Genomic DNA, 18,568 nt, shown 5'->3' with positions numbered 1-18,568 from the left:
TCATTGGTTCACATGGCAAACAGCATTACAACCAAGTACAGAGAGAAAACAAACTAGAATTATCACATTCAAAAATAAATAAGACCTTGCATGTTCAAGGAGAACAATGCTTAAATTTCACAGGCATACCACAGAGCAAGTTACACAGGGACACTTACAGATCATAATCCATAGGGAGAATTTTAAATGGCAATACACAAGCAAATCAAACTCAGAGAAACAAGCAAGTTTTAACCCATCATGCCTCAGGTGTGAATTGTGACCCTGTTCCTTATGTTGACCTAACACTGCACAGCCTGACAGCATTAGGCATGCTATGCTCCTGATACATGCACCCTCATAATAGTAAATAAACATCCCATAAAGCACACCCCAAATAAAGGCCAGCATCAAGACAGGGCTCCTCCTGTAACACTACCTTTTGTACTAATCTAGCGTATTTCAACCCTTTAGTAAGCCACTTGCAAAATATGCTGACTCTACTGAACGCGAGACACTGATACTGTATTAGATTCCTCTTCTTTAGGTCGATCAGTCTTGAAAGGTAACAAATTTGCCTATACTACCATGGATGCTTATTAAGTCTGACAATCCAACTCCATAGCCCCCTGCCTTCTCAAACTATTAAAATTTGTTCCTTTGGGTGATACCAAACTAATCTAATAATTGGAAAAACAAAAACAAAAACAAAGCCAGGTAAGAATCTGTGTCTCCACTCTAACAGTCTGAACTTTGCTAAAGACAAAAAGCTTCCTTAGCTTATTAAAGCCATAGGCATTTTATAGGCTAGTCAGGAAATTGGCACTAAAGTTGAGGCAGGGAATCATGGGTTCAAGGTCAACCTGGGCCGCACAATAAAGTCCTATCTCAAAAATAAAAAAGTTATAAACCACTAGGAACATAAAACTGACATCAACTCCTTCTCCAGGAGAGTTTTTCCGAAATGCCATGTGCATTTGAAAAGACAGGGCTATCTCATTTGCCAGACTGCTCTTAAGGCTGCTTCAGAGGTGTGAGGCTATTGGCAGATGCCTGCTTGAGGCAGGCCAGGGAGCCCTGGGGGATTTCGGTTGTTTTTTTGTGTTGCACATTGACGTCCTCCAGCACCTGCTGCCAATACCTCAGCTTTGTCAAGTGCTTCTGAAGCAGGGCATCTTTCTTCTGCAATTCACTCCTTAGTTCTGAGACATCCTCTTTGATAATTTGCTCTGGTTTCTGGACAGACAACTGCAACGTTTTTTGCAGGATAAAACATTCAGTCTGTCTTGCAATGTCCAAAAACTTCTGGATACATTGATCAACACCAGCATGAATTTCTTCCTGATCAGTGCCATTGACATGATCCTGACTTACAAGAGAAGCAAAGCAATCCTTGACTGAGGACTCCAGCTCACCACCAACGTGCTGTGGAAGCCCCCTAAAATTTTAGTTTTACTGTGAGACAAAAGAATTTGGGCTAATTGAACAACATCAGTTTACATGAGTGCTTACTTATAAGCCAATTTAATACCAAGTAAAATATATATATTTAAGCTATTTAAACATAAGTTCATGTAAGCAGTGCATTCACATGCAGTCATATATAAAAAGATTTTTAGCTACCAAGATCTTGTAATCAATTTTTGCTGAGATTCTAGCCCCTGTAATTTTTATTATGAAAAGGAAACTTCACAAAAGATCTTTAGAAAACATATATATGTGTGTGTATATATATATATGTATATCCATTTATTTTACATGTAATCTAGCTTTTATAAAATCTTACATTTAGTAGTTTCATATTAAGAAATATTTTTGAAGGAGAAATTATTGCTACCTCTATTACACAATTGAAATTATCTATAACTATATATTTAGAACCTGTTGGGGAAGGAAATCCTAATCAAAATCTATGTATATAATGTTAGATTTTGTAGCTTACTGAAATATTTATATTGTAATTTTAGTGAATGCCATGTATTATAAACAATTAACATTTAAAGAATTAACACTTAATAGACCCAAAGACATTAATAGTTTTTTTTGTAGATGTTTAGAGTACTCAAGTACTCTAAAGTATCAGACTTTTTAATATATTAGCAAAATACATTTATAAATCTGCACATGTGCATTTTAATTTTGCATGCCAAAATAAAATAATAATAATAAAAATAATTCTTGTGCACAATAAAAATAAAGAGGAAGGAAAAAAAAAACTGAATTGGCCAGTTAAAACATTGTCTTCACAGAAACAACACATGAAAACAATTATCATACATATAACACAATTATGTGAAATCCAGATGTACCAAGGCGCGAGACAAGGTAGAATGCTTATATCTTTAGCTCTTTAATATGTCAAAAAAAAATTGGCTAAGTGGCCTAAAAGAAAGGGTGAAGTTTGCAGTGTAGACTTAAGGTAATATTTCTTTCTCTTTTTAAAAGCTAAATAACTGAAGGGTATTATAACGAAAACTCATTATCTAAGAACCCTATCAATACCTCAAAAAGCACATGGAGAAAGCAATAGTAACTTGGCAAAGTAGGTTTTACTTCTGCATAAGGGTGAGGGTGCATTGCATGGTCAGTCAGATCCAGTTTAAAAGATTCTGCCCAGAGAGGAATTTTAAAGAACTCAGTTGCTCCAGGCCATCAGGTTCAGGAATGCTTCAGGTGTGGTACAAGGTGTGCTGGGATTAAAAGATTAGAATTTCTTGTCTTAAACCAAGTTCTAAGTTTTGCAGGTTTTGAAAGAGAAGACTAACATTTAATGTCTCTGATGGGGGGATGCATTTATATGAGAAACCAGTACAGTTCCCTTTGTCTAAACTATTAGCATAACATAAATCAGAGACTATAGCACTGACAGTACAGGAAACATTAAGACTTTAGGTTAAGAATAACATGTTGTAGTCATCTCAAGCTGTTCTCTCAGAGGCAAGAGACTGGTTTAGGCCTTTTTAGGGATCAGCTCTTTTCATGTAACCCAGAAGAAAACTACATGTTGTTGTATCTGACTCAGGTAGCAAACTATGGATGAGTCTATAGGATTTTTAATTTTTTTTTTTTTTCTAGAGAAATAGAAGCAAAGGAGCCCAAAGTGCTTAGCAGGGTAGATTATACAGGTGACAGATGAGAAACTCACTAATGTTTCAAGATGAATCTTACCAGGAGGGTCCACCTACTTCAGGACTGACTGAGACATAGCTGTCACTGGTCATCATTAGGAACCTGAGGAGTTGTAAGCCATAGAGAACTTTACTTAAGCCAAACAAGCATTCCTGACTTTAATTGCTGAAGGGAATTTTAGGAATCACTAGTACAATAAAGACAATTTTAATGTAGACTTAGACAGGATAGTTAAGGACAAACAAGTTGCTCAGAGGAAGAGAAAGTGAGGCATATTCAAGCTACCTAGAAGAAGTAGTCTTTCTTAGAGCAAGCCATAATCTATTTGCATAGAGCTTGGTGCTAAGAGATAGAGAACTAAGCCAAGGTCAGAGAAAGATGAGATAAGACTAGTCTTAGAATTTCTCTATAGTTCTGATTCAACCTCTAAAAATTTTAAGTTAATTTTAGTTTTAATATTTTTCTTTATTCACATTATTCATGTTATTTTTCTTAGTGCTCATTTATGTAAATTGTCAATTTTATAATTGTGAGTGTTTTTTTTAAAGATATTCTCACATTTTAATTAAAGCAGACTGCCCAGGTGATGGTTTCAAATGTTATTGCCTAGGATTTTTAGTTAAGCATTCAAAAAAAAAAAAAAAATCCTAATTTTGTAATATTAACTATTCCCCACTGATGGACTAAGTTATCTTTGGTTAGATCTCCCCATTTTTCTAAATACTTGCAAGTTGAAAGCTCATAATTGTCATACATAAAGCCAGCTAAGGTATTAATTAGGTGGCAGATTATCTTCAAATACTTCCTCCTTTTTGGAAAACTTGTTTTCCATTTTATTAACTAATTTAGTTCTTTTCTCTTGAAAAAATTTCAGCCTTTCTATAGCTAACTGGGGAGTATGAGTTTTGGATGTTGTTTATGTGCTGCTTTTGGGGATGGATTTTCTCAGCTTTCACACTGAGACTGTCCTCTTACACTGAGTCTCAGGGCTTCCTGAATGCTCTTGGAAACGTGAGGGTACTCAAAACACTGGGTGATAAACCCTTATGTGTGTCAAGCTAATAAAGTTCAAGTTCCAGTCAAGTTCCCAGTCGAGCTAATAAAGTTCCTTCTGACCCAGGAATGGGGTAAGTTATGGGTTTCCTTATGAAGCTATTACTTGTCCTGGGGAGTTCCCCCGACACCTTGACTCTGTAAGAGTGGAGGAAACAGTGCCTCTAGTCTTCAGAGCCTTTATGATCAGGCACTCATAATATTCCTAAGCTAAAGGCAGCAAGGATGCAAAAAGCCAGGAAGAATGGGGGGCGCAAAAATGTAAATTTAGGTATTGGAGGAGTGTCTGGAGACAAAGACCAACTAAAATCAAAACATATCAAAAACAAACAAAACCAGGACATACCACTAACAAATACTAAAATACCTTCAAAGTTCTAGAAGCCACCAACATTAAAAGAAGCCAAGCAGTCAGGAACAAATTGCTTCTAAAGGAAACACTTTGAAAACACAAAAGCAAACAAATATCTAAACAAATAGGAACCTTAAAGTTGAAAGACTACCTTAGGTTGGATTTTTACATTTCCTTACATTTGTAAGTTAAAGGAACATACTAATCAACCCTAAAACCAGCTGGAATACAAAATATCTGTTTTCCTCAAAACATTTCTCCATCCCTTAGATTAGATCAGGGAGAAGTGTTCCGAGAAAAAAAAAAAAAAAAAAAAAGGAAAGAGAAAGAAGGAAAAAAACTACTGCTATCAAATTTTAACAAAAGTTCAGAATCAAACAACAACAACAAAAAACACCGAATGTCAGAAGCAAAATGCTTCCAAAGCAAACAAACAAAAGGATACCTAAAGCAAACACTTCAAAAGCAAACCAAAAACAATACAGGTATCCAATAAATAGGATCCTAAACAACCAGCTCAGAATAAACAAATGGACCTTCGACCAAACCAAGGGAGGTCCAAGAGCCCCAGAAAGAACTCATCATGATCCATCCAAGGAGACACCATCAGATCCCTGGACTCAATGGATCAGTGCTGGTACCTGCTCCATCCAGGTGACTCCTCTGATGAAAAGGAGGTAATTCTTGGGGCCCCACATTGTTGGGTGCCATAACTGTCTATGAAGAAGCATAACTCTCACCTCAAAGGGGGTAAGAGATAGTTTATTCTGGAGCCAAATACGAGTGACCATGGCCCAGGAACACAGATTCAGGTTACCCCAAATTCCGTGTTTAAGGGTGGTAACAGTTGCCTTATATTTTTATAGTAAAAGAACAAAGAAAAGACATAAATCAAGACACTTTTCAAATGCATTGGAGGATACATTCAGTAGGCGGGTCACAGCAAAGCAAGGGGATTTTTACTATAGGTCTCAGATGCTATCTGCTGACATTCTTAGCCTTTTGGTAGGTGAGATCCAGTGGTCTGCTAGGATAATACATTCTAAAATGTTTTTTATCTGTTAATTACAAGATGTTAGATCAGAAACAGAGGTGGGCAAGGAGTGGCTGTTTAGGGAGCTAAAGCTGGTCCAAGATAAGTGGTAATTGGGCTCTGGACCTGCAACATTCCAAACTCTCCACAATCTCCAAAGTGATAATCAGTTGGTGACCTTGCAGGAAGTTCAATCCAAGGTGCAGGAGTTCTTTTGGGGAACTTTGCTTTCACACTTAAGATGCCCCACCACCTCTCCAAGTGGTTCAAGCTTCCCCTTCCAGATGAAACTGCTGATATTGTAATTAAGATTATCTTAAAGTAAGTCATGCAATGATTTGGCCTTATAGAAAATTGACTTAGACATTAGCGGCCACTTGACCTCCACAGTGTTGCAGGGAATTACAAAAATTTGAAATTTAATTGAGACTGCCATATCTTATACCACCCCCTCATCTGGGAAAATAGAAAGAATGAATTAAACTCCTAAGAAGAATGTAACTAAACTTACGTTTTATACTGGATTACCATCAACTATGGCTTTGCTTAGGATTAGAAATGCTCCAAAAGGAAAGTGGGCTTGTCTCCATATGAAATGTGTTCAGGGCCCTTATACCTTAGTGGGTCCAGGGACCTCCACTTAGTGGGTCAGGACCCTCCTTCGTGGGTCCAGGGACCAATTGATCTTCGATTTCCACTGTGGAAACCGAAAATCAATTGCTGGGAAACTGTATCCTGGCAACCTTCTCCATCTTGTTCCCCTCAGGTATAAGGGACTGATAGAGTATCAATAAGCCCCATAAATTAACTGGTCCAGAGTATGAAAATGCCTTGTTTATCTGTTGGAGGACCCATTTTTCCAGTCTCACTGGTCAATTACCTGGTGATAGAACTATTCCCAGGAAGGCAGGTTGTGCCAAGTTAATTGGCGGAATACCTGGTGTGTTAATTAAGTAGAGAATATTTCTGCCTAGAATTAGCTCAGGTCCCCGCAGAACTTCCAGACCAGGAAAGCCACATAGGTCTCCGTAAGTCTGTCCACTTTCCTGAACTCTTCAGGAAAGTGTAATTTCTCCTTTTCTTCTTCATGCCTTTCTTACCAAACGTGCTTTCTGTAAGGCTTCGGGCTGCCCTAGCATCTTGTATTTCTTCACTTTTTCTCTAAAGCTTCCTTCTCCCAGCCACGTGGCTACAAGTCAGCCAAGTGTCTGACCCCAATGCAGGCTCTAAACCTGCCTGGCTTCCCTGACTTTCTTTCCTTCTTCCCACTATTCACCTCCTCAGGGCAGCTGCCAAGATGACCAGCTCGCCTACTCTGAGGATTTTCTTTAAGATTCTAATAAAATTGTAAAAGCCTCCATTTGGGTCTGTTCTTCAATTCTTTTATGAACCCTCTAGGGGACCCTCTTCTCCCTGTTTCAGGACTTTTTGGTCAACCCTCACCTTTGGAGTTTGCAGTTCATCAGCCAAACTGGTGCTGATAAAATCCTAGAGAGAAAACAAACTCCAGCACAATTGGGAGGACTCTTATTCCCAATAATATGGTTCCTTGTAGGACAATTTCTAAGATCCTTCAAGGATTAACTACACTTGACAATGAATTAACAGAAAGTTGAGAAAATGATGACCCATTTATATACTGTTTGGGTGTATATACTGCTTGTTTTATATATCCATTTATATATTGAGAAAATGATGACCCATTTATATACTGTTTGGGTGTATATACTGCTTGTTTTATATATCCATTTATATAACAATTTCTAAGATCCTTCAAGGATTAACTACACTTGACAATGAATTAACAGAAAGTTGAGAAAATGATGACCCATTTATATACTGTTTGGGTGTATATACTGCTTGTTTTATATATCCATTTATATATTGAGAAAATGATGACCCATTTATATACTGTTTGGGTGTATATACTGCTTGTTTTATATATCCATTTATATATTGCTTGATTTAGAAACTAAAAACAGTCAATGGCTTCAGTCCTCACTTCCCTGTTAGGACTGTGTCTATAGCAGGACTACTAACTACAGTGCAACGTTGCGTTATTCCTTATGTAAGGGGGTTAACTTAAAACCTCACTGAAATAATAATCAAGAAAGAAATGCCCATAACACATCAACGTAATCTAATGCTTTTAGATCCTAGATCAGACCATCTGTCCTGTGACGAAAAGAATCAAAAAAATGCTAGAGAACTTAAAAACTTAAAGTAAACCCTAAAATAAAACCAATAGAAGTCAAAGAAGAGAGGGTGCCTTCTTATCCAGGAGCTCTCAGTCCATCCTCTGGTTGAAAAGTTACAGACAGTTCCTTTTGTGACTGTGCCCAAATGTCAGAAAATGATGAGGGAATCTCAAACCCCAGGATCTACCTGGTATATGGCTTGCATTCTGAACCAATAGGGTAGGGATTTGAAGAGGGAGCAATATTAGACACTGGAGATACTGTACATCCCTGAAGAAAGCAACCAATGAGGAACACAGGGGGCGGGGAAATGCTATTCTGAGTCTTCAATACTCTTATTATGAAGAGAGAACTATTGTTTCTTGCCTAGAGGCATGGATATATTTTTACATTTGGGATTACATGCAGTGTTGTTATTTACTATTCTCTCTTTACTGCTGTCAGTGGGCAGCTCCTTCAGGTTGGTTATTGTGTTCTTTTACTTACTTTTCAAAAAAATGTCTTCTTTGCTTTCTCTGAACAGGACACATCCTCTTCCTCAGGCCAGAATCAGTGATTTCCCCCAAATTACTGTCCATTTTTTTTACAAGTTAATACATTTGTTTCTTTTATGTGTATGAGCGGTTTGCCTGCATGTGTATAAGTATACCTGTGCATACAATGCCTAAGGAGGCCAGAAGAGGTTGTCCAATTTCCTTGGGCTGTAGTTAAGGACAGTTGTTAGCTACCATGTGAGTGCTGGGAACCAAGCTCTGGTCCTCTGTGGAGTAGCCAGTGCTCTTAGTCACTGAGCCATCTCTCCAGTCCTATTGCACCTTTCTTGGATAAACATAATTAGAAACTAAACATGGTAGTTACGCCACGTCTCTGTCCTGGGACGGTCATTACTTTTAGGGCCTCATGCTTCTATTATGGAGGCAGAAAACTTTTGTAATGTGATGATAATTAAGAACTTTGGAGCAGGAAGAGCTCCTAGACTAAAGATGGGGAGATAAGCTGGACTCTTCCTCCATCCTGCTCCTATGGTGGACCTGGAAGGAAGTCTTTGTAACCCCTGCCGCCATACATTACCTTGCTTAATTATCACGTGTACCTTTTACTTAATTACCACCTATGTGCTGCTTTGTCTTTTACTCGTACTTCCTCATATGAATATGAAAACCCCTAAAACTGGAATAGGGTACTGGCTCCTTTCTGGAAGGATCCGTGGGTCAGTCTGCTAGTGTAAAATTAAATCCCTCTCCTCACCCGATTTTGGCTGCTGTTCTCTGATTTTCCCATAACATTTCTAAGGGTGGAGGAGGCAGTTCATGTGTGTTTATTAACCTATGCACACACACGCCCATTTGTTTCTGTCTAATCATCTGAATACCCATCAGGTTAAATAGAGTTCATACTGACATCTCTGACTCCTGACAAACATTTTAAATCATTTCTCTGTTGATATACCTTTAAGATGTATCCATATATTGACACTAAAGGAAGTAAATATTTAAAATAGTGTATATAGAATCCATGAATTTTAGCATAAATGTTTAATATGGAAAATATAATGCTCATGTTTTATATTAAAGTTAATATAAATTTAGATTGTTATAGAGCATATTTTAAACTATTCCATCAGTGAATGCCCAGTCACACCAATATTTTAATCCCTTTCCTCTAGGAAATCCCAAATCCTCCATAGAAGTGGAGAGTGGATGAAATGAGAAATTTAACCACTTAAACACAATCAGTGAAAGAGTCAAATACGATGCTTAAGTTAGAACAGGAGCTGAGACCCTGGCCATGTTTTCATATGCTGTGTTTTATGACCCTTACAAACTCATGATGCAATTTAATTGCCATTTTAACTATGTTTAGAGGTGGGAATTTAAGAGATAATTGTGTCATGAGAGTGTTGCCCTGTGTAAGAGGATGGAGGCAGTTATGCAGGAGAAAGGCTTAAGTAGCAGGGCATCCTGGGAGGCGTTACTGGGCCTCTTTGATCCTGTCTCGATCCTCCTCGCTTGTCCCTAGGAGGCTTTGTGACACAGTATGACAGCCTCCAGCAAATGCAGCAATCACGTTCTGAGACTTCTCAGCTCCAGAACTGTGACACATGTAAGTTTGTTTATTGTGATTACTCAGCCTGGGGTATCCCGCTACAGCAAGAAAGAAATGGACTAAGACATTTTACTGGTATTGGTAAATACACTACCATGGCAGTTTCAGTTTTGGTAAAGGCACATCCCACATCCGCTTCATTTTAATCGTAACAACAGCAGTGCATCTTCTTCTGGTTGCCTCAGGACCCCTGGGCTCTCCGTGACAAGACTAGAGCTCCTGGGGCATCTGCAGGCAGTGGAACTTAGATTTGGAGAGCACAGTTTAGAATCTTGAAGAGCAGAATCTACTGTCTACTGCTCAAAAGGGAATGTTGGTGCCAGAGAGGAAATTCATGGTTCCTGGGTGGTCTCACCAGAGCTGCCAGTTTCCCTGAATTTTAGTCTTATAAGTTCTAGAATCCTGTGTGGATTTTACATTCTTGGTGATTCTCCTGTAGATCTGATAGGATGCTAGAGCTTTCTTAGAATCCACTTCTGGAAGGAATGCCCACCTATAAAACTGAAATAATGGCATCTTCTCACATGGAAAGGAAGTGACGTGCCCAAGAATGTGCAAGATGAACATGCTCAGGAGACATCTGGAGGGAAGGCCAATTGTGATCAGCAATGGAAACTGCCATCTTGTTTATGTTGTTGCTGTTTCTCAATGATTCATAGTCTTCCTTGAGATCTTCATGCTGTATGAATGTCAGACCATTGTTGGCCACAGTGAGATTGGAGGCTGAGGAGATATGGTTAGCGGCATAACTGAATAAAAGAAACATTTGAATAGCAACTATAGGTGTCTGTCCAACTCCGAGATGGTGTGTCAGGCATTTTTGTATCAAGAGAAGGTGAAGTTGGAATTGGACAAGTTCATCACTGGAGACAGGGAAAGCCTAGCGCCTCCGCAGCCTGGGTGGTCCCCTGTTCAGAACTGAATCTTAATGAACTGCTCTGCACGTTCTGAATCCTTAAACATTGTTTACTCATGAGTCAGAAGATGGTCAGTATTGCCAGGCGAGCTGGTGCACACCTTTAGGCCCAACACTCAGGAGGCTGAGGCAGGCGGATCTCTGTGAGAGATCCTGGTCTACATATCCAGTTCCAGGTCAGTTGGTGCTACAGCAAGACCCTATGTCCAAAAAAACCAAAAACAATATCAGAAACAAAAAGGTGGTCATTAATAGATTTTCAATGAACACAAAAATATCAATCTGAAAGACAATGGGGTCCAAACACAGCTCCGGCTCCTCCTTCTATGCTCCATCATCCTGTGGAGAAGGCATGACCACTGAAGGAACTCAGCAGGTTGGCACTACCCGGAAGCCTGGGCTTTGTAGGAACTGTAGCTGGGTAACTACGGAAAAACAATAAGCCAGCTGGAGATCAACAACTTTCTATTTCTCAGCAGAGAAAGAATGGAAGATGAGAGGGATAAAAAGTATTTATGTTTCTGTAAACAATAAATATGAATTACCCTGAATTAAATATTTATTTACCACACATCATTACTAACTAAATGAAATTAGGATATTAAGTTTAAATATTTCTAAGCACCATCAATGCCTTAGAAACCTTTTAGAATGCTGACAGTTATTTGAAATAGCTTCTGTATATGTTAGATGAATTAGCATATGTAAATACTTACTGTTCTAGAAATCACCTTGAAGCCATTTTTGAATTTGTAATTCCCTGTCTTCTGGTATTAAATTTATATTTAATTGAAAAATCTGAGGGAAACTGTTACCCCTGAGTATTCAGTGACTTCAGGGATTTCAAAATAGGAGATAATTTTCATTATTTAACAAATTAACATTTTATTGTACAAAATTCTGAAAATTCTCTCTCTGTCTCTCTTTCTCTCTTTCTCCCCCCCCCCTGTGTGTGTGTGTGTGTGTGTGTGTGTGTGTGTGTGGCTACTCACTGTAATAATTGATCTTTTACTGTATTTGGTCTATTTGTATTGCCTTAATCTTGAATAAGACAGCATAATCTCTTAAAGCCCTCCACATGGGATCTAAGCTGTCAGTCTCCAACATATTATCTCCTGTTATAACAGGGGCTTTATTGAGCACTGACAAAAAGTAAGCTTGCACTGTAGTATCAAACTTCTTTTACCATGCAATATGACTCAAATATATGCTAATACTCGGAAGTATGGCCTTGATGGAGGAAGTATGTCACTGGAGGCAGACTTTGAGAGCTCATAACCTTGTCTGATTTCTAGTCTGTCTCTCTGTTTCCTGTCTCTGCTAGAAAATGTGAACTCTCACCTTTCTTCTCTGCCTCCTGCAATGTCTCCCATCATGACTGACACTTATCCTTCTGGAACCCTAAGTCCAATAAACTCTTCCATTCATTAGCTGGCCTGGTCATGGTGGTTTTTTAAATTTTTTAATATTTAAAATTTATTATTTTTATTTTATGTGTATGCATGTATTGCCTGTGTGTAGGTAAGTGCACCTGTATCATGCAATGCCCACAGAGGACAGAAGAAGCTGTTGGATCCCCTGGAACTGGGGAGCATGTGAGTGATGGGATTTGAACCTGGGTCTTCTGCAAGAACAATCAGTGTTCTCAACTGCTGAACCATCTCTCTAGCCCCAGTCATGGTGTTGTATCACAGCAAGAGGGCAGTAACTAATATAGAAATTAGTATGAGAGCATTTGCTCTTGCTGAGAATAAGCTGATCTTCGTTTTGAGAGGAATGTGGAAGACATTGGAAGTTTGGATTAGCAAGCAGCTGAATGCTGTAACCAGAATTTAATGGGCTGTTCTAGTAAAGGCCCTGCTCAAGATATTCCAAAGAAAGATGGAATGAAGCAGGGATTTAAACAGCAACTGAGATATTTTGGCAAAGAATCTGGCTGCCATATGCCTAAAGAATTTACCCGAGGCTAACTTAAAATGTAATAGACTAATTTCTTTGGTAGAAGAAATTTCAAGTCACTCTAATATGTCTGTGGTGTTGTTATTAGTGGTATTAGGCTTCTCTACAATGGAAAAAACAAATGGGGCATAAAGAAATACAAAATGCACAGTTTGTAGAGAAAACGAACACTAGGAAGCTTAATACTGCAGCCAAGGCCTGTTCTGGAAGAGAGGCTCACTTTGATAAGGAGATACGAAAGGAAGCCTCTTCCTTTCCTCTGTCACGGTGTCCTCAGGGAAAGACACCACCCAAGCTTTACTGCTTGCAACACTCATCTCTCTCTTGGGATGGTTCTACTCCTTTTATACAGTATTTCATGGCAGAAATCACACAGATCTGGCATCTCCAACATCTTGGGGTTTCTTCTGCAAATCAGGTTTGACTTGCACAACCTCACACAATGGCCTCTCAGGGCCCCTTGGCCTCCCACGGCCTTCTACTCACAGGGATTCCCTTGCCATATGCTGCCTGACCTTAGCAGCTCTTGAAACCCACCAAGGAAGAATCAACAATACCCTCACTCTTGCGCTGTTCATGCTCCTTAGGCCAGGACCATCTGAACAACTCTACAACACTGGCAAGGTAGGCTGTCAGCTCGGTTGGGTCCCTTTATCCACGTTAATAGCTAAGTTGTGGTTTTCTAGGAGCAGAGAGATCCTTAGGCTTTCTCCTCTCATAATTTGAAAGAGGAATTCCTAAAGAGCTTCAATTTGCACTTAAAATATTTCATTTTTCTTTCTCGGAAATCTAAACAAGTTTCAAAATTAGGTTAACAGACAGCAGCGTGAGCTTATTTGAAAATCTGTTGTTGAATGAGACATAACATGATAAATTATTCACATGTGTAAAGTAAATGTTCACTTAGTTAAATATTTGAACATGTCCATAGTTATACCTTATATGTAATATTATAGAAATTCGGTGAAAACTAACGTGTAATTTCTCCCCTCTCCCATGAGGGTAGCAATGACGTTATTGTCAACGTGTTACTTCTGGAAACAAAACAAAACCTTCATTGTGTTCACACTAGAAAACGAGATTGTAAAAGCCAGGGAGCTTGACTACCGCTCGGAAAACAATTTAATCTTGTAATGTTCCCAAAGGCTCACAGAATCCTCTTTTTTTTAGTATCCCTGGACAAAGTAAAAATTTTGGTACATGTATGTTCAGTTACACAAGTATGTGTGTGCTTCTACCTATGATTTAAAATGTAATTTGCACTTCCATTTGCAATTACACCATAGTTCTAATAAAGAGATTGAAAATTCCAAGGCCGCTCTGAATGCTGAGGTGAAGGAGACATGTTTTCTGTCATCAGCGCCATGCAGCAGAGTGGCCTGCTGGGCTCACATCATTCCATTGTTCAGAGCTTTTATAGGAGATGCTTTTCAGTAAATGCTTGATGACTAATATTTTTAAATATTATTTTCTCTGTACAGTGTCTAATATATTATTAATCAGTATACTAGATTCAGTTTTGCAAGAGAGTAATTTTCTGAATGAGTGTTCTAAACAGGAAATCAAAGGGAGGGAGTGAGGGAGGGAGGAAGGAAGGAAGGAGGAAAGGAGGGAGGGAAGGAAGGAGAGAAGGAGGGAAGGAAGGAGGGAGGGAAGGAGAGGAGGGAAGGAGGGAGGGAGGGAAGGAAGGAGGGAGAGGGAGGGAGGGAAGGAAGGAGGGAGGGAGGGAGGGAAGGAAGGAGGGAAGGAGGGAGGGAAGGAAGGAGAGGAGGGAAGGGAGGGAAGGAGAGAAGGAGGGAAGGAGAGAGGGAAGGAAGGAGGGAGGGAGGGAAGGAAAGAAGAAGGGAAGGGAGAGAAGGAAGGAGGGAAGGAGTGAGGGAGGGAGGGAAGGAGAGAAGGAGGGAAGGAGAGGAGGGAAGGAGGGAGGGAGGGAAGGATGGAGGGAGGGAAGGAGGAAAGGAGGGAGGGAGGGAAGGAGAGAAGGAGGGAAGGAGGGAGGGAAGGAGGGATGGAGGGAAGGAGAAAAGGAGGGAAGGAGGGAGGGAGGGAAGGGAGGGAGGGAGGGAAGGAAGAAGGGAGGAAGGGAGGGAAGGAAGGAGAGGAGGGAAGGGAGGGAAGAAGAGAAGGAGGGAAGGAGAGAGGGAGGGAGGAAAGGAGAGAAGGAGGGAAGGAAAGAAGGGGGGAAGGTGAGAAGGAGGGAAGGAGGGAGAGAGGGAACGAAGGAGGGAGGGAAGGAAGGAAGTAGGGAGGGAAGGAGGATTCTCTAACCCGTGTTCCTTAAGTGCCAAATCATTTTTCTCTAGTTTGATCCTTTAGTTCCACCCTTTGATTTCTTGTTCTAGCATTCAATTTAAACTATTTACATAAATATGATGAATAAATTTGATATTCCATGTTTTAAAAGTCAATAGATCTAATCTTAGTATCTTTCCCTTAAAACCACTGATCATTTTCTTGCTGAAATATCACTTGTCCTTAATATCAAATCATGCAACTTTTCTTTTTATCAAACAGACTGCACTTCCATGTTCTCCTTTGATTATTTCTGCTTCCACATGCCAGAAGACCTCAGCTTCTCTGAAAAATGATTAACACTCTCCCTTTTAGGCACAGCTTCTACCTTAATCATTTTTCTATATATGATAGGATAAATCAAAAGCAATTAGAAGACAGTAGGTTTTTTGTTTGCTTTTTTGTTTGTTTTTTGGTCTTTTTTGAGACAGATCTCACTATGTACCCCTGGCTGTCCTGGAACTTACCATGTAGACCAGGTTAACATTGATCTCACAGAGATCCACCTACTTCTGCCTCCTGAGTGTGGGAATTAAAGATGTGTGACACTATACCCAGTTCTAGGTATCTTATTCTTTCAACATATTAACTTCCAGACACTACCCACTTTGGTTTGGGAACAAAATGAAGGAAATGTATTTCTAATACTTCTGGATCCAAGTCCTGAGAACACTCAGGAGCACTGACATTTAGCTATTTTTATTAAGCTAATTGTAGATGTAAGATCACATGCCTGATCTTTGAAGGAAACTCGTCTATTTTCTCTTTCCATAAGGCATAATTTTTGGACTCAGGTTAACATTTCTCTGCAATTTTATGATACTTTTAATATAAAAGAATGTGTTTCCCTACAGTTTGCTTATAGAGCTAAATATGCCAAGAGATTAATCAGATAGGAAGTTGTCAATTTCAAGTGTTGTACATCATCTCAAAGATCATATTATTGAAGAGTTTAGCAGACTGATGACAGCCAAAGAAAATTTGACCCTTTTGTGTGTCCGTGTATCGCTTGAACTGTGTGGCGGAGCATCAAGGCTCACTGCTGCAGTCTGGCTTCTAGAAATGCTCAGACTAGTATGCCTACACCTCTATCCCTGCAGACCGGATTCATACTTAAAGGCTTGCTGTAGCCAGCCCACATTACAAGACCCTCAGAACCAAAGAGCACTCTGTCTTCCATAGTACTGCTTGCACCTCACCTGCACAAGACCACCTGACTGACCTTGTCCTCAATATGTGCAACAGAAATTGTCCAGTGCCCCATACCCACATTCAGAGACTGGATTCCAAAAGTGCTACTGTAACTAAGAACGCTATGTCAGCTACTGAAACACGTGCTGCATAACCATACCACTGAGGCTCACGGGACAATGTAAGCATCACGATACTGCTTGTAGCTAAGTGCCCACCTAGAGCAAATGTGAACACACATTATGCAAACAACATACTACGGCACACTGTGTTGGACAGCTTTAGTTCCCAACTTGACACACCTGGTTGAGGGAGGCTCAACTGGAGAACTGCCTCCATTAGACTGACCTGTGGCCATGTCTGTGAGACGTATTCTTGATTGTTGACTGATGTGGGAGGGCCCAGCCCACTGTGGGCATTGCCACCCTTGGGCAGGTTGTCCTGTATTGTATAAGAAAGCAGGCTGAGCACAGGCTTGGGGAGCAAGCCAGTAAGCAGCGATCTTCGTGGCCTGTGCTCCAGCGCCTGCCTCCAGGTTTCTGCCCTGAGTTCCTATTATGGATTCCTTCAGTGATGAAGTGTGATCTGGGAGATGTAAGCCAAATAAACCCTTTCCTCCCCAAGTTAGTATTGGTCAGAGTGTTTTGTCATAACAGTTGAAAAGAAACTAGAACATACACTGCCAGGAGAAAATATTCTACTAAAAAAAGCTATCCTATAACTTCCCTGCCAGACACACAAACATCACCAAGGTAAAAGAAGAAGCATAAGAAAGCCAGGGAACGTCCTACCTCCTGAGAAATAACTATTGTGCAGCAAAACTCAAAGAGGCTATCAATATATTGTCTGACAAATAACTCAAAATATTGATTTTAGAGAAACTCAAAGAGATAAAAGAGAACACAAACAGACCACGATGAAGCAAAAGACACCTTCTGAAATCGGCAAAGAGACGGAGCTCATAAAAAAGGAACCAAACAGAAATCTTTCAGATAAATAACCCAGCAAATATTTTTAAAGGCACAGTTGAAAGCATCAACAAAAAATGAAGTAGGTTCAAAAAATAATTTGTAAATTTGAAGGCGGGTATTTTGAAATGACCCAGTAAGATAAGAAAAAAAAAAAAAAAAGAAAAGTCTGAAGAAAGCCTTTGAGACTTATAGTATGAGCTTCAGGTAGCAAACTCATCCTTTATGGTGTTCCAGAAGAAAGAAGAGATGGGGAAGAGACAGCTTACTATATATAGTAACTTCTGGAAACTTTGAAAATCTTGGAGAAAATAAGGAGATCAAGTCTCACAAAGCCCAAAGGAGGACCCCTAATAGGTTCGGTCATAAAAAGAGCTCCTCCGACAAATACTGTTGCTAAGCTGTCAGAAGCACAAAACAAAGTGTTTCAAATACAGCAAGAGAGAAACAGCACATATACAGAAACCCTCATTATACTAACAGCTGACTTCTCAGCAGAAACCTTCATGCTGGGAAAGAATTACATGATTTATTAAAAATCTTGAAGGAAAAAAGTCAACCAAAAATACTTTGCTTGGCAAAGCTATCCTTCAGAAATAAGCTCTTCTCGTGACAAAAACCAGCACAGAGCTCATCAGCAGCAGACTGTCTCTACAAACATGCTTAATGGAGCCTTACACTAGAGGCAAAAGCATGATTATAACCATCATGGAAACATGAAATTATAAAACTAACAGCATAGATACACAAAGAGAAAGAGAAATATACCACATCAACAGGGAACATGCCCGAAAGACAAGGAGGAAGAGAGAAAGAAAAACAAACGACATTTGTTTTTGAGCCAGTGTACGAAAAACACAATACCTAGTACAAGATGAAATCAATACTAAAATGTCTCCCAAGAAAGTCCAGCCCATGGCCAGAGGACTACACTATTGAATTTTACCAGACTTTAGAGGAGGAACTGCTGGCATTTCTTTCAAGTTATTTCAAGTAAGTGAAAGGAAGGGTATTATTATAATAAAGTTCTTCTGCAAAGCAGCCTTGTTCTGACACCCGAACCAGAGAAGGAAGCAATAAAGAACGAAAACAGCAAGCCAGTGTGGCTGATAAAGTTAATGAAAACATGTTCAACGAATACTGAATACTGACAAATTGAATCGGTTTACACCATGAGAAAGTTAGATTCATCCCAGAAATATTAGGATAGATCTATATATCTATATCTATATCTATCTATCTATATATATATATCTATATCTACATCTGTATCTGTATCTGTATCTGTATCTGTATCTGCCTGTATCTGTATCTGCATCTGTATCTGTATCTGTATCTGTATCTTTATCTGTATCTGTATCTGTATCTGCATCTTTATCTGTCTCTGTATCT

General features: G+C 39.4%; 1 protein-coding gene across 1 annotated transcript; it reads right to left on the bottom strand.

Moving 5' to 3' along the window:
• Nucleotides 1-993: 993 nt before the first annotated feature.
• LOC115071765 (mediator of RNA polymerase II transcription subunit 28-like) lies at nt 994-12,139 on the bottom strand. Its single transcript, XM_029567524.1, has 4 exons — nt 12,108-12,139; nt 10,395-10,599; nt 9,708-9,759; nt 994-1,400 (listed from the first exon to the last, which is right to left on the bottom strand). The coding sequence occupies exons 1-4, from the start codon at nt 12,137-12,139 to the stop codon at nt 994-996; spliced, it is 696 nt and encodes a 231-aa protein (XP_029423384.1).
• Between the last annotated feature and the right edge of the window lie 6,429 nt (nt 12,140-18,568).

The sequence above is a fragment of the Nannospalax galili genome, unplaced genomic scaffold, assembly GCF_000622305.1.
Source record: "Nannospalax galili isolate Female #2095 unplaced genomic scaffold, S.galili_v1.0 scaffold1081, whole genome shotgun sequence".
Lineage (NCBI taxonomy): Eukaryota > Metazoa > Chordata > Mammalia > Rodentia > Spalacidae > Nannospalax > Nannospalax galili.
This window is presented reverse-complemented; position numbering and strand designations above follow the sequence as displayed.